The sequence below is a fragment of the Dicentrarchus labrax genome, unplaced genomic scaffold (genome assembly GCF_905237075.1).
Source record: "Dicentrarchus labrax unplaced genomic scaffold, dlabrax2021, whole genome shotgun sequence".
Taxonomy (NCBI): Eukaryota; Metazoa; Chordata; class Actinopteri; family Moronidae; genus Dicentrarchus; species Dicentrarchus labrax.
Genome location: NW_026136718.1, coordinates 6,365,272 through 6,380,758, shown reverse-complemented (window position 1 = coordinate 6,380,758; position 15,487 = coordinate 6,365,272). Strand labels below are relative to the sequence as shown.

Below are 15,487 nucleotides of genomic sequence, written 5' to 3'. Positions count from 1 at the left end.
CCCAGGACCAGGTGCAGAGCAGACTGAAAGGATAAAATTACATACCTTTCCGCTCTCTCTCTCTCTCATGCTGTTCAGCAGACTGCAGTTATTTGAAGTCTTTGTAGGACATCCCAGTCTACCTGTCCAGTAATTGTGTGCAGATCGGGGGAGGCACTGTGCTGTGTTGGTTTAGCCAGAGGCAGTAATAGAAACCAGTGAGATTGGATGCAAGCCCTGTGATCCAAGCTACGTTATAGGACACTGTCACACCGCACTAGAAACTTTAAGATAAGGTACAGAGTCTCTTCGTTCAGTTAATCCAGGAGTCCTGTGATCTGAGCTGTGGTTCAGTACGCTGTCACGTTGCATTGCAAATTGTTAGTCAAGCTAGAAGCCCTCCGGAGATTTATAGAGGACGAAGTGCTTGCAAAACATGAAACTTTTAGCTCTGAAAAGATTTATAGTAGATTTAGTGATACAGGCTGCAGTCCATTTGACCCAGGCTTCTGTTTCTGAGCCTCTCTGTAATTTTCTCTCTGTGTTCCTGTTTGAGGCTGCATACACTGCCGACAGCGAGCTGGATGTTGAGACAATGACAGAAAACTCCACGAACGCTGCTGGAAAGAGTCGCCCACTGTGGCTACAGATGGTTCTTGCCAAGAAAAGTAGAATTTTCCCAAACTTTTGCCAAGTGCAGTGGGAGTAGGGATAAAGTGGATGGTAAAAAGAATACAGCAAAATAGGTACATGCACTGCACAGACATTTGTCTACCTGCTCTTCTTGTCTGCTCTTACAATGAAGATAAAGTATTTTCTCCAGGCAGGCATTCATTCTGGAGCCTGCATGGGAGAAGCGTCTTGGTAAATTGTGGTATTTTATGTGTTTCGCCTCTAATTCATTTATAGAGGAAATTGGGCTTAGTAGTTTAATAATGTTAACTTCATATCACAGTGTTGATGATAAGTCATCTTCAAATGAGTGAATGTTAAAGAGTTTTAAAATAACAGGATGGATCTGTAGGATTGCAGTGTTTCCTCTAGGATTTTTTTTAGCAGTGGGGGCAGGCCCCTTCTGAACAACCCCCCCCGGCAAACGTTTTATGTATGATATGAAACAGAAGTGACACTTCGCTGCGACACAAACAAATATATTTACCGTTCTAATGTTTCCAGCTGTTTGATATCAGGATGTTGAGCTGAGAACTGACAAGTTGAACGTTGTCCAACTAAAACGGATCCACCACGGTGACGTTTTTAGTTTAATACTCGACTTGGAAGAAAGCAAACGTTTTGACAATAAGCTACATCAACACAACAGTATGTGGAGTTAAACTGGACAGCCCCAATAACCTCTGAATAGTTCTACTTTGTTGTTACTGTTGTTCAATTGCAATGTGAGCGGCAGCCAACGGGGTGCATTATGTCGGCAGGATCATTTAAAAGGCAACCGTGACTACATTGTGCGTCTGCCCCATTTCTGATACCGTGGCGGCAGAAATTTAACAGCGGCGGGCCGCCGCTCCAAAATCAACATAGAGGAAACACGGGGATTGTACACGTGAGAAAGCTCCCAATATGGGAAAATATTAAAAATGATCCCCTTAAACTAACAATTTGATGTTTTTGGTATTTGCTTTCTTTCTAAGAGCTAGAAGAGAAGATACCACTTTCATGTCTGTACGATAAATATGAAGCTGCAACCAGCAGCCAGTTACCTTAGCTTAGCACGAAGACTGGAATCAGGAGGAAGCAGTATAAAACATCTAACACCGTGTCCCAACTGAATGCGACGCAATTACTGTGCTGCTCACTGATTTGAGCTGTATTTTTGTCAGACGCCCTGTTTCTATTTATTTCTTATTATTTATTCCTATTTATTCCTATCCTACTATAGAGTCATGAAATTGGTAATAATCTTATCATCTAACTCATAAGAGGAATCACATACGTGTATTTCCTAAAAAGTCAAACTATTTCTTTAACATAAAAAGATCCCATTGGTTATTGTGTTCAGACTTAGTTTTAAAAATAACCACTGTAATAATCAACTTAGGAAATAAATACTCTGAACTGAAACAGCACCGTAAGAAAAGGTCTTATGATATCTATAAAACGTGGGCTGGACTTGGAAGAAATAATTTAATTTGCTACGAGTTTCACTGTCTTCTAATGATCAAACGCCTTTTTTATCAAAATCACTTTGGCAGTGAGAAAGCAGTTCATCCATTGTTATTGATTGTCATGATTCAAACCATCATCATTATTTAACTCCATAGTGTGCACACATCCTCTCTTTCTGTGTCTCTCTAGCTACAGTCCCCTGACCTCATTCCCTCAGGTTCACTGTCCAGATACAGTTGATACCCATTTGCTGCTTCTAGCTCGCTGCTGCTCTCTTCTCCAATCCTTCCCTCCATCACCAGCAGCCCTCTGGCTCACCTCCTCCTTTCCATCTCCTCTTCTTCTCTCTCCTTCCATCCTGCACCATCCTAATTCCTAAATCCTCTGAAGGCACCTGTCTTTCATCCTTTTGGATACCTTGCTTTACTTGAGAAATATTTTGAGTGGGTTTCTTCTCTCTTGTACTTGAATTTTAGACCATTGTGACATTTGGTTAATGTTAGATTAATGGTTGAGGGTATGACGTTATGATTGTAAATGTTATGCTAAGTGTAGAAGGACACATGTATGAGTGTGATTGTGTGTTGACAACACCTCTCTAAAGTAGTTTTTGGGTGAATTTTGCTGTTAAACTAGTTTTCCCACCTGAGAGTCAACAAATACATAATTCAGTTCAACTGTTTTACACTTAACATTCCAAAAGGGTCCGAGTTTATTTCCTATTTATACCGTACTCTATATTAGTGTTCAGTAGTATAAAAGGTTAAAGGAAATAAACTTGAACCCAAGCTGTTTCTGAGCAACACAGTTATGACCTATGGAAATGGAAATAGAATAGAAATGGAAATTGTTTGCACAATTGCACATATTCTTCATACATTGACCAAATAATGTGAACATTTGCACATTCTTTGGTTAAACCTGGGGCGACAGAGCGTTCTCTGTAGCTGCCCCCTCCCTCTGGAACTCTCTCCCCAAACACATCCGTGACTGTACCGACCTTCCAACATTCAAATCACTCACAAAAACACACCTTTTTAAAATTGCTTTTAATGTTTAGCTTAGTCTGATGTGTTTTTAATGTTTTACTATTTGATGTTGTTTTGCTGCTTTTATGTTTTTATGTAAAGTGTCTTTGAGTATTTAGAAAAGCGCTTATAAATAAAATGTATTATTATTATTATTATAATGTTTTGCACATTTTATCCTCTTTGTTTCAAACACTGTATAGCTCTTTTCACTTTAAGTAAGGGACTAAGCCTGATGAGGCCACTGTTATCAGGAATTAATGATGGACAGGGAGGTCCGTCCTGATTATGGACACTTTTAAGGGCATTCTCCTGTTTATACCATATTCACTTGCCAAAGAAAAAAGATTATTCCATGTTTTGAAATCAAAATCAAAAGTTTTTCACAAGGCATAACTCTTGTTTCAATGTTTTAATTCTAATACAATGGAAACATTGTCCACTACTTAATTAAATAAGATGAACCTTGGATAGGACTTGGCAATGGAAGTTATTTACACTCATAACGTTAGAGCCCTTTGGCTCAGCTACAAGCCAGAGAGCAAACATTATGTTAGCTAGATTCAAAGTCAGTAACACTGCATACGGTTGGCAAACAGTAAATGTAATTTGACAGTATGTTTAACAGCAAGGCTAGTTAGCTATCCAGATATGTCACCGTCCCCAAATCAACATCAAGATTTTAATGAACAAACGACAGGGCATGTGTCCTGACGGCCCAGTGGAATAGATGTTGGATCACTAATTAAAAGTATCAGTAAGTTCAGAGAGGCAGTGTAGGGGCTCGAGTGTTACAGTTGCCAACCTGTGTTCAGAGGATGAGGCACAGAAGGACTTCCCAGTGTTGTAAAATGTTTCATTTAACTTATTTTGGTGCATTAATTTAAAACGGTGAACAGATATCACTGGAATTACTAAGTAGGGTTCCTACATCAGGAATTAACGGACAACCTGCAGCCAATCAGAACTGAGTATTCACTCAGACCATGGAGTAAACTGATATTTGACATATTTTATAATTTTGTTTTCCAATTTAATTATAAATGTTTCAATTGTATATACTATATATGTAGAACTTCTGCTCTCTTAATATGTTTTTGTTATACGCCAAAATATCGAGGTCCTCTCTTCTACCAATTCCTGATTTTGAAAATATTTGGCAATAAATCTGATTCTTCTATGTTGCATGGACTAGTGTTTCCCAATGGTACAGAATTTACAATATTTGGGTGGCTCACCCAATTATATTTATTTTAAAGTCAAACTTATTGGGTGTTACTGGATGTCAGAATCACTGTTAATGCAATGCTCTTGTGTGTTGTACATTCTGCCCACACGACTGCAAATACAAATTAACTTGTTAGTACTCAACTACAGTTGATTTAATTGCACTTGGTCCCAGCTAAGTATACAATAAATTAAACTTTTTTGCAGCTGACTTCCAATGTTATAGGCTCTCAACAGCAAATGACCTTCCCTCACCTCTATTAGCACCACTTCAACCAGCACAAATACACTCTCATCGAGTGGGAATCTGTGGACATCATCCACTGCACTGGCATGTTGTGTTTGGATTTTGAAATATTGATAATACAACAGAGGGTCTACCCACTATTCAAAGGATGAACAGGCTAGTGGACGTGATCAGTGATGGCCACAGATGAGAGAATTTAAAACTTTATACAGAAAATCAAACAAAAACACATAATTTTGTAGGACACACTGCTACACAATACAGCAGCTACAAAGTTGATGCCTAAGCAAAAGAAAAATGTGTCCTGTGTGCATCTTAGGAGCAGCTCAGCAGATGGGAGAGTAAGGAAAGAAATCTGGTCCCGTATCTTGAAAAACTGTGTCTCTTTTACCGCCCAGAAACATGAAAATAAATTATATAATGTGACTTTGTTCTTTGAGAGTCGGGTTGGGTGGGAGTTCAAAAGTTTTGTCTCTGGCTGATGCAATGTTAGTTAACAGGACTAACAAAGAGGTGTTTCAACATACACCTGTGCTCCACTTGACATGAAAAGAAAGACTTGTGAAAATTTCTTTTAAAAGATTGAAACTTTTATTCCGGTCCCTCCTACACACCTGCTCACCAGAACAGTAAGGTGTGCTGAAGGCCTGTTGTTCCTTTTCATTTCAACATCCTTGAGAAACTTTTTACTGAACTTTTGACAGGTACTCTTTCTGTCTGTAACTGTGTCTCTGTCTGTCTCTCAGGTGCTCCCCCAGTCACTGTGAACATGGAGGTAGATGTACTCAGTCATGGAGCACCTTCCACTGTAACTGCTCCAACAGTGGCTACAGAGGAGCCACCTGCCACAGCTGTAAGTAACCAGCAACAGTGCTTCTGCAGATCTTTAAAATGCTTGAAGCCAGAAATATAAAGATTAAAGAAAAAATTACTAAAGTGTTAGAATATGGTCAGCCATCTTTAAGTTGTTTTTCTGGCTACCAAGGGAATGTAAATCCATTATTCTCTCTGTTTTAGCTCTGTTTTTGGTCTCCACTAACTTTTTAGTTGCTAAATGCTCAGCTATGATCACCAGTTAGTATCTAACTGTGCCTGTCTGTTGTTTGATACTGGACAGCTTGTGTACAGCGGCTTGTTTAGGCTTTTCCTGCCTGAAACAGTGAGAGTGAACCCAAACCATAAAGTCGTGAGGATTAAAAGCAAAATATTGAGCTGAAAGATGCTAAAATGCTCTTTATTTATTATGATCATCTATCATCTGTGATTTAAACATACACATAGGAATAGATGAGGAACTGGACAAAAGTCTGGAATTTCAAATTATACACATAGTAGCTTTAAATTCACTGCACTTGTTTGTTTTTAAAATGTATTCAATGGGCGCCCGGTTAGCTCGGTCGGCAGAGCTGGCAACCTACATACGCAGCAGCCTGGGTTCGAATCCAACCTGCGGCCCCTTGCTGCATGTCATCCCCTCTCTCTCTGTCCCCCTTTCCTGTTTATCTCCAGCTGTCTCTCTATCAAATAAAGGCATAAAGGCCAAAAAATAAAAAATAAAGCAAATGTATTCAATTATTTATATAAAAAGTGTGTTTTTTTTTTTTCATTTTGTGTTCATAGAGCTTGTAACTCAAGTGAGAGAGTAGAAATATGGTTATGCTGGAAAAAATCTAACTTGACTGATTCTGTTAACATACAGTAGAAGCACAAATGTTAATTTAATTAGCTATTGGTATGTTTTTCTTGTCATAGTTGAAAACATATTTCATTAAGCTTTTTGAAATGATTTTGTTGAAATTTCTGTTTTGCTGATGATAACGCTGATTATGTGTGAATGATACGTTTAAAATGTTTTGTGTCTTAAATAGCTGAAACAGCAAAGTACAGTAATGCACAGATAACTAGAGTCATCACTTTTCTCCCTATTGTCTCTCAATGTAACTTTCTATATTCAGCTGGATATTGAATGTTGGAAAAAACATCTAACAAATTGTGAATGAAGCCTTCAATTAAAAGAGAATAGGATTAAAACAGTATTCCAGACATGTTCTCATTGCATCAGTGAGACCCTGTGTCCCCTAACACTTAATTTCCTTTCATTTTTTCCCCTCTCCATTGTTTCAGAACTTTAATTAGCTGTGTTCAATCGGGAATTGACTAAACAGATTGCCGGTACTTTATTATGCTGAGTAAATTAGACTTCCATTTAATTTTAAAGTCTTAAAGAGTCTTTTTTGGGATTTCTGACACCTGCAGGTGGCCCACTATCTTTTGTCTTCTTATTTTATTTGTTAATTTTTTGAACATGCATGCATATTTGTGTGTTGATGTATGTGTGTGTGTTTAACTCTAGCCCAGTCTGTAAAATGATGTGACAAGCTGCCTTTCACTTAAGTCCCGTTGGACATGATGACAACACCCGTCAATCAAACTGTATCATTTAGTCACTCAACAAAGAATCAATTCAAACATGAGAACAATATCTCCTCTTTTAAGGAAAGCTAATGTAACTAGGATGAAGTCATATTAAAAAACTAAACTGTAAGTGCTGCAGTTTTATAAAGCACAGAAAACAATGAAGAAACACAAGCTACACATTTTCCCTCCCCTCTGCGTCAGGTGCAAATTAAATTAAACATACTTTTAGCACAAAAGGAGCTTCCAGTAAAAAAAACCTATGATGGCTTTTTTCTAAAAATTACATTACCTGTTAGGCATGTGGTTACTCATGGATAGGTTTGCACCAAATTTGATATACTGCTTCTTAACAAAATAACAAATAAGTTGGTAATACATAATGCAGAAATAAAGTGTCACTTTATCCACTGAGAGAAAGCTGAAGGAAGAACAAAGGGCTGGCATGCTGCTGTAGATGAAAGCAACAATTTTCACCCACTTCTTGCTTCAAACAGCGCACATCAGCCACTATGTCAGAACAAATTATGTGATGTTTCATATTTAGATTTTTAGAGGTATGAAGTTGGTGGTTCATTAGAAAAGTTTAACATTAAATGAAGCAATTTAGAACACGCTTAAAATAAGTGGCTCTAGAGGGAGAAGTCAAATCGGTTGATCAATGTTTAGATTACTGTACTTACCATATGTTGCTTGGTGATCCATCTCATTTATTGGAATCAGGCTAGTGTTGCAAAGAGCTTTAAATTGTCAGTTTGCGGTTAATGTTCGTTAAAAAGTTAACGAACTGACTAGCTATAGTAACAGCTAGCCTTAACCAGAGATGGATCTATAGAGAAATATTCATGGGGTGGCAAGAGCATGGAGACATTAAAGGGTGGTAGAAAAATATGCATTATTTAAATCTAAATTAATGTGTTAAATTTAATGAGCAATTGATACAAAAACTGGGTTGACAGCTGAGGTGTCAACCCTCTAGACCTGCCTCTGTCCTAAACTGACATTAATTTAACAATTTGTGCATATATCTTCTGTAGAAATGCTCATTCTAAAGAAACAGAGATGGTCAAAGTGCAAGACAAATATCTAAATTAAACAGCTACAGCTCGGTTGGCCACAATTAATGTGTAAATAATGGTATAAGGAGTTCGGTCTAGACCTGCTCTATTTGAAAAGTGTCCTGAGATAACTTCTGTTATGAATTGGCGCTATACAAACAAAATTGAATTGAATTGAATTGAATTGAATTACTGCAGTAACCTAGGTACAGGACTAAAAAGTCAAAGAACCGCTTAAAAATAAAATACTTTCTGCACAATTATTATCATTGCAATATTATAATTGAATATTCAAACATTATTATTGAACCTTTTTGTTGCAAAAGGTTATTTAAATTGGGCAAAAAAGCCCTGGAGTTCCTTATCGGCAGTTTTTATGAGAGAGTTTTTTTGAGTGTGGGCTGAAACAATTCAACTCCCTCCTGTGCATTATCAGAAAAAAATCAATTGGAAGGAGAGAAGGGTTGAGAGATGACAAAGATGAAACCATTAAAAGAAACAAGAACTGGAAGAAGTCATACAGAGAGAAAGTTAAAGAGAGAGTGAGGATAAGGCAGACAAAGAGAGAGGGTCCTAAGGCATACTGTTCTTTCTACATAAATGGATTTCAACTTACTGAGACTGCCTACAGTATTTTGGGTGAGTCAAATTAGAAATTAAAGAGATTCTGGCTTTGATTACGCTGCCAAGCATTGATTGAATCTTTCTACACTGCGGTGGTGTGATCAGCTCTGGGCTGGTTCCAACTCAGGTTCCTACACACACACACACACACACACACACACACACACTGATCACCCCTGTGCCAGATTGTTATGTTTGAGTCAAAACCTTTCTGGAGCTGTATCAACGCACTGTCTTGGGAAAAGTGTTTGACTGACATGAAATGCGTGTGTATACAATGTGGGAAACGTTCTTCCACTGTTCATAGATTGAATTCTGTGCCTTTTTTTCCTGCATTATTGTGTGTAGAGAGTGTGTGTGTTCTACAGAGCACAACATTATGTAACTGGAGGGCTTTATATAATTTGTTTTCACCTATTTTTGTTCCATATTTGCCTGTTTTATTGTTACATAACAGTTTTTAATTGATTGGTGCCTTTTTTAAAATTGTTAATCTTGTTCACTGCTCTATTTTTCTACATTTATTTAGAATACAGAACTAATCCAAATAGGGTTAGGGACGTGCTTCCCTCCGGGGCAATTCACACCTAAAAGGCATTCGCTAATATAATTTGGATACAGAACAAGCTGCTGTCGTCAGGGTATGCCTTAAATTTGAACAGTTCCGATTTAGATTGTGCTCATCAGTCTAAACATACAATTTAAGTTAGAAAATAAATTATTTTAAAAGTAAAATCATATTTACTTTTTGCAGATTTTGGTGAGAAGACATTAGAATAAATGTTATTTTATTATGATGATGTATGATTTTATGGCTATGGTGATATAGTAAAATTGCATCATGTGATGCCCAGGTTTAATCAGTAAATCACTAAATGTAGACTGAACCACCAGAATTATAATTACAGCAGGAACATTTTCATATTAGATGGATTGCTCAATAAAATGTGGCTGCATTTTGTCAAACTCACATTCACTGATTGGGTGCAGCTGTCACAGTATCAATGGCTCATTGATGCATCATCTGTTTAGCTGACTAGTAATGTCCAATCATACGAGTGTTATAAAATCTCAGCTTTCACTGTTACACTGCGGCTTATCTGATGCCAACACTGATTACTGTTGCAGCTCCCTCCACCACCCCGACCTCTTCCATATGACCCTGAAGCTCTATTTTCATCTGTATTCTTTTTATTCTTTGTTTGGATCCCCAAAACCAAAAAGAAAGATCAGGAAATCAGTGAAATGACTCCAGATTATAGTAGCTTACAATGAAAACAAAAACTTGATTTTAACAAATAATGACCAACAAAAAGAAAAGAACAGCAATAACCAAAGTAACATCTATGTGAGATTCATCAGTTTTCGTTTCAGTGACTTTTTGAAAGAACATTACGTTTGGATCTGTCCTTTGTTGCAGTGAGGATGTTCCTCCACATCTTGCCATCTATCAGATGATGTACTCTATTATGTGTTTGGGAACTACTTCTCCAAACAGAGCAGTTTCTTCCAAGTGTATAACCATTTGCAATAATTAACATCATCTCTTTGACATAAATGTTGAAATGGAGCCAGAAAGAAATAGAGTTAAGTGTAGTAATCCCAACTTTGCATTTAGGAATTACTAAGGGCAATGTTTCCTTCACAAATACTTGCTTTAAACTCTGTTGCTATCAGGTCATGTTCCGATTTTTTTTCTCTATTACCAAACGTGTAATAGAGAAAAACAGTTTATTATTAACCTTCCTTCCATTCTGTATGTGGATCTGGAAGCTTCTGATACAGTGCACTGTAGGATTTAATTATTTAAGATGTTTATTGATTATATTATGCTTTTATTGCATTTTCTTTCACAGCGACATATGAACAGTCATGTGAGGCGTACAAACACAAAGGCAACACATCAGGACATTATTACATTGACGTGGATGGCAGTGGACCAATCAGACCCCAGCTCATCTACTGTAACATGACAGGTAACACACATCTACACACGTGCACATATGTTCATGGGGGAGCCTTTAAATCCTGAATATATCGATTTGTTTTGTTTAATTTCAAAACAAACTTTTAGTCTGAATTATTGGAAGAGATCCTTTTTGGATTTATTATTTATTTCCCTCTTTCTATCCATCTCTCTCTCCGCTTTTTGTCTCTCTAACAGAGGACAGGGCATGGATGGTGATCCAGCACAATAACACGGAATTGACCACAGTGCATCAGTCTGCAGAGATAAACCAACATTTAACCCACTTTGACTACGCCTCTGAAGAGAAGCAGTTAGCAGCCATCATCAGCCAATCAGAGCACTGTGAGCAGGAACTGTCCTACCACTGCAGGAAGTCCCGCCTCCTCAACACACCAGGTAAGGCCAAAGCTCACTGATGTATGAAGTTTCTATGATGGGACATTTTGGAAGACAGGGAGACATTTAAATGTTATAGTTAGGTTATTGTAAAGCACTCGGACTGTGTTTGTGTGTGTTTAAGATGGTGTGGTGTTGTTAAATGGCAACAGAAAAGTTCTTTGCAAAGCAAGCTTTTTGCATCTGGGGGGAATCTATATCTGGAACAAGAGCGGAGTGGTCTGAATTGCTGATTTAGTAACTAATTAAAACATCAATTACATTTATGTTGTGCGTTTTCCCCTCCTCACTCCACTGCAGAAGCTAAAACCTTATTTGCAACACAACATGATTTCTCAAGTAAAATCAGCTGCTTTTTATTTCTGGCCCAGAATGGACAAACCAAACACTGGTTCTAGATATGGCCTTTTTATGTATTTTGTTTACAGCCACTGTAGCTTCTCCTACACACTTGGAGGTCAAGCAGTATTTAATTGTAATCAGTTGTAATCTGCAACTTCACTGCTAGATGCCATTAAATCCTACACACTTGTACTTTACAAAAACAAAAAAATCATGTTTACAATGGAAAGGTTCAAAGTAGGCACTTACAAGCTGCATTTTCACCACTTCTCGCCAGAAGAATCTAACATCTACTTACCTTTTACTCATTTAAGGGGAAAACAGAATTTGAGTTTCAAGTTGGGATGAAGAGAGTAGCCCATCTTGTTTTGACCTGTGAGACACCACTGTGTAGAGTACACAGTGTACACAAGGCCTACTTATCAGTATGCTTGTGAGGGAGGGATGTCTTTTTAGTGCCGGAGAAACAGCAGAGATACGTGGTCAAGGCTGTAAGAGTTCAATAAAGAGCAGTGTCTGTTTGAGACGGGTGTTGTTAGATAGGCAGGTGGAAGAAGACAAATAGAAGAGGGGAGGGGAAAAGATCTTACGTCCAATTTGATATGCAAGTCAAGTGCTGAAATTAAACAGATACAAAATATTTTGAAAACACAGATAAGTGACAATTCTCTGTGATACGTCTTCCATTCAACTATCTATAAGTCTGTCTGTTTACTGTATTGTTTTACCTCTTTGCTGATTTGTGTGAAATTCATCTGTTTTGCTGTATAAGTGTTCCCTGAAGCAGAAAGGGATTTGTAATTAATGGTGTGTGTGTGTGTGTGTGTGTGTGTGTGTGTGTGTGTGTGTGCGTGTGTGCGTGTGTGTGTTTCAGAGGGTGCTCCATTCAGCTGGTGGGTGGGAGGACCGGGTCCAGGGCAGATCCAGACGTACTGGGGCGGAGCTCTGCCGGGCAGCCGTCAATGTGCCTGTGGTCTGCAGGACAACTGTCTGGATTCAAATCACTACTGCAACTGTGATGCTGACTACGACCAGTGGTACTGTACTTCAGTTCAAATCCATTACACAATAATTGTGAAGAAAGAGTTCTCTAGAAATAACACAGTTCAATCACTATATCTTTAGCAAAATGTAGGGTTCTTCTGATCTTTTGGGTCTCAATATTAAGGCAATCAGGATACCACAGGGTGCATTATCATTACCGAAGACGAAAAGAAATGCTGTGTTTAAGTCATCCACCCAGTTTTTATAGCCCTTTCAAAACCATGGTTCGTTTTGTTTGGTCAGTTAGAAAGGAGAAGTTTGAACAAATTATGAAGTTCCTATTGGAGGCAAAGAACACCATGGCATTAGAAAATGTGTGGGAGTGCACTATTGCACTAAAGAGAAATAATGAAGGCTGTGTTTAGTTAACTGCAATGCAACGTGAATCATAAGTGTTGCATGGTGAACATGATGAACATTATACTTATACATTATATATATATATATATATATATATATATATAATTAAAAATGTCATTATGACTCAACTTTAATGTGTATAAAAACAATGATTTGATTGGACACGGCTTTGAAAAGAAAACACAATGATGTGTAAGATGGATTTTGAAAAGACACCTATTGCTTTTGAGAGCCTTCAGTGAGTCAGTGACATCTGTCTTACTATTCTAATTAAGTAATTAATATGATGCAATGTTTACCATCAAATGCTGCCATACTGGACAGGAAAGATCCATGAGACATCTGGGACAAATTCCAATATATTTAAACATCCCTCCCCATGTTTTATCCAATCTGTATTTAAATCCTTTTATGCAAGCTGTAAGCAATTCTGTATTTAGGTCACCTTCCCCAATCCTGCAACCAATTCTGCAGTTAGACCCATTTCCCCATACTGTAACCAATCCTGCTGCTGTCTGCATAGCCAAAGGTCCTTCTTTCTATTATCTCCCTGCCTAAATCGGTGTGACTCCTACTCGATTTTTATAGACCTTCTCCTGCCATCAATATCTCATCAGATTCACCGGCACTGTGTGTGCCTACAGTCCTAGATTTATTTTTTGACAAAATTTCACAGCAACAAAGCCGACTGTTGGAATCTGAAACACCGCAGAGTTGAGGGAGTGTGGTGAATGTGCAGATGAATCACTCATCCTACGTTCATTCGGAAAAACGGTTCCACAAAAAAACGGCTGAGACATGTCGCATCAGCTGAAATGCTTGTCTTCATTTGAACGTCTACCTGTAAACCTCAGAAAACAAACGAACGCAGTCGAGAGATATCGAGTTTTTCTGAACGCAGTGTGTCCCAGTTTTTATAACACTTTAGTTTGAGTGGGCAGAAGTTTTCCACCGCTTCTGTTTGCATTCAACTTTCTAATATTGATATGTACTTCTTCACCTCCTCCTTCTCTTCTTCTTCGCTATGTCCTCTCTGTCTTCCATTTGTAATGGACATCCTCTTCTTTTTCTACACCTTCTCTTCCTCCACCATCTTTTTCGTTTTCTTTGAATCCTCCTCCTCCTCTCTTTTTCCTTCTCCACCACCCCCTGCCTTTTACTCCCCCTTCCCTTTCTTCTCTCTCATTTTCTTTCCTTGGTCCTCTCTTTCTTCTCTTTCTGCTCCTTCTGTTTCTTCTTCTGGGCTGCTTGCTTCTCCTCCCCTTCCTTCATTCAATCTCCTTCCTCCAACTCCTTCTTCCTATCCATGCCTTTTTCTTTTTCCTCTTCTCCCTCTCTCTTCTTCTCATTCTTCCCCTACCTTTTCTACTTCCTTCTTATACTTCTCCTCCTCCTTCTACTCCTTATTCCTCTTTTTCTTCTACTCCACATTCTCCTTCTCCCTTTTGTTTTTCTCGTGCTATCCGTCCTCTTGTCTTTATCGTTATCCCTCTCCTCTCAACCGTGTCCTTCTTGACCCGATAATTCTCCATCCCCTTTCTCTTTTTCTTCTTCTCCCTCTCCTCCTCCTCCTCCTCCTGCAGGGCTAACGACTCAGGCCTGCTCACCCATAAAGAGACCCTCCCAGTCAGGTCTCTGGTGCTGGGTGACATCCAGCGGCCGGGGTCAGAGGCTGCCTACAGGGTGGGACCCCTGCGTTGTCATGGAGACAGTGAGTCCTTCTCAGTGTTGGCTGTTGCTTTACAAGATGCTGGCGTCCATGTTGACACTTGTTTTTCTCCGTGTGTGGCTTTCTCTTTGGATATTTTTTATATTACCTAAATTCAGCTATTGCACTTGAACTAAAGGATTCCCTGTATCCAATCATCGGTCTGCCAGTTTAATTTGTTAATGGAAAAATAGGCTGTGGCTAATTACACTTAAGCTAATTACAAACCAACAGCTAAAATATAACTCCCTTTGTGCTCTTTAATAATAACTTCTAATGAAATGCTACATAATAAACTGACCTAAGTGATATATTTTACCTTATTTTAATTGCAGCCTTCAGTTTAATGAGCAAATAAATAAATAAATAAGTAAACAAACGGCTTGAGAGATAAATCAACATAAATGAGATAGCGTAGCTGGAGTTATGCCTTTGTTCTTGGCTAATTAGCTGAACAGTCTGTTCATTTGTTCACTACAAGATTTTCATTATACAACCATCATAATGAGATTTCTTTTAATAAGCTGTGTTCCGGAGTGATATATCCAATTTAGAAAAAAAATTAAATAAATCCCTCTATATTAGAAAACAAAAGAAAAAATAAGGAAGAATATGAAGCATTTACAAAGTGACGTCTTTGTTTGTCTCTCAGGGAACTTCTGGAACGCTGCTTTTTTTGACAAGGAGACATCTTACCTTCACTTCCCCACCTTCCATGGAGAGCTAAATGCCGACATCTCCTTCCTGTTCAAAACACCGTCCTCCTCTGGGGTCTTCCTGGAAAATCTGGGCATCAAGGACTTCATCCGGATCGAACTCAGGTGTAAGTGAGAACCCAACAATATTCTGACTCGTTATCATATACATTTTTCTCGTTTTGTTCTAAATAGATAGAAGTGGGAGACTGTCCTCCCCAGAAAAAAGACTCAAATCAACCAAAAATCACATGTTAAAAAATGTTTGTGT

General features: G+C 38.3%; 1 protein-coding gene across 1 annotated transcript in view; it reads left to right on the top strand.

Moving 5' to 3' along the window:
- Window positions 1-15,487, top strand: part of LOC127350462 (contactin-associated protein-like 4) — a 97,709-nt gene that overhangs the window by 61,525 nt on the left and 20,697 nt on the right. The window contains exons 11-16 of the mRNA XM_051377142.1: window positions 5,352-5,458; window positions 10,559-10,678; window positions 10,867-11,067; window positions 12,284-12,446; window positions 14,397-14,524; window positions 15,174-15,344. Coding sequence (XP_051233102.1) covers window positions 5,352-5,458; window positions 10,559-10,678; window positions 10,867-11,067; window positions 12,284-12,446; window positions 14,397-14,524; window positions 15,174-15,344 — 890 coding nt within the window. The remainder of the gene's footprint in view (window positions 1-5,351; window positions 5,459-10,558; window positions 10,679-10,866; window positions 11,068-12,283; window positions 12,447-14,396; window positions 14,525-15,173; window positions 15,345-15,487) is intronic.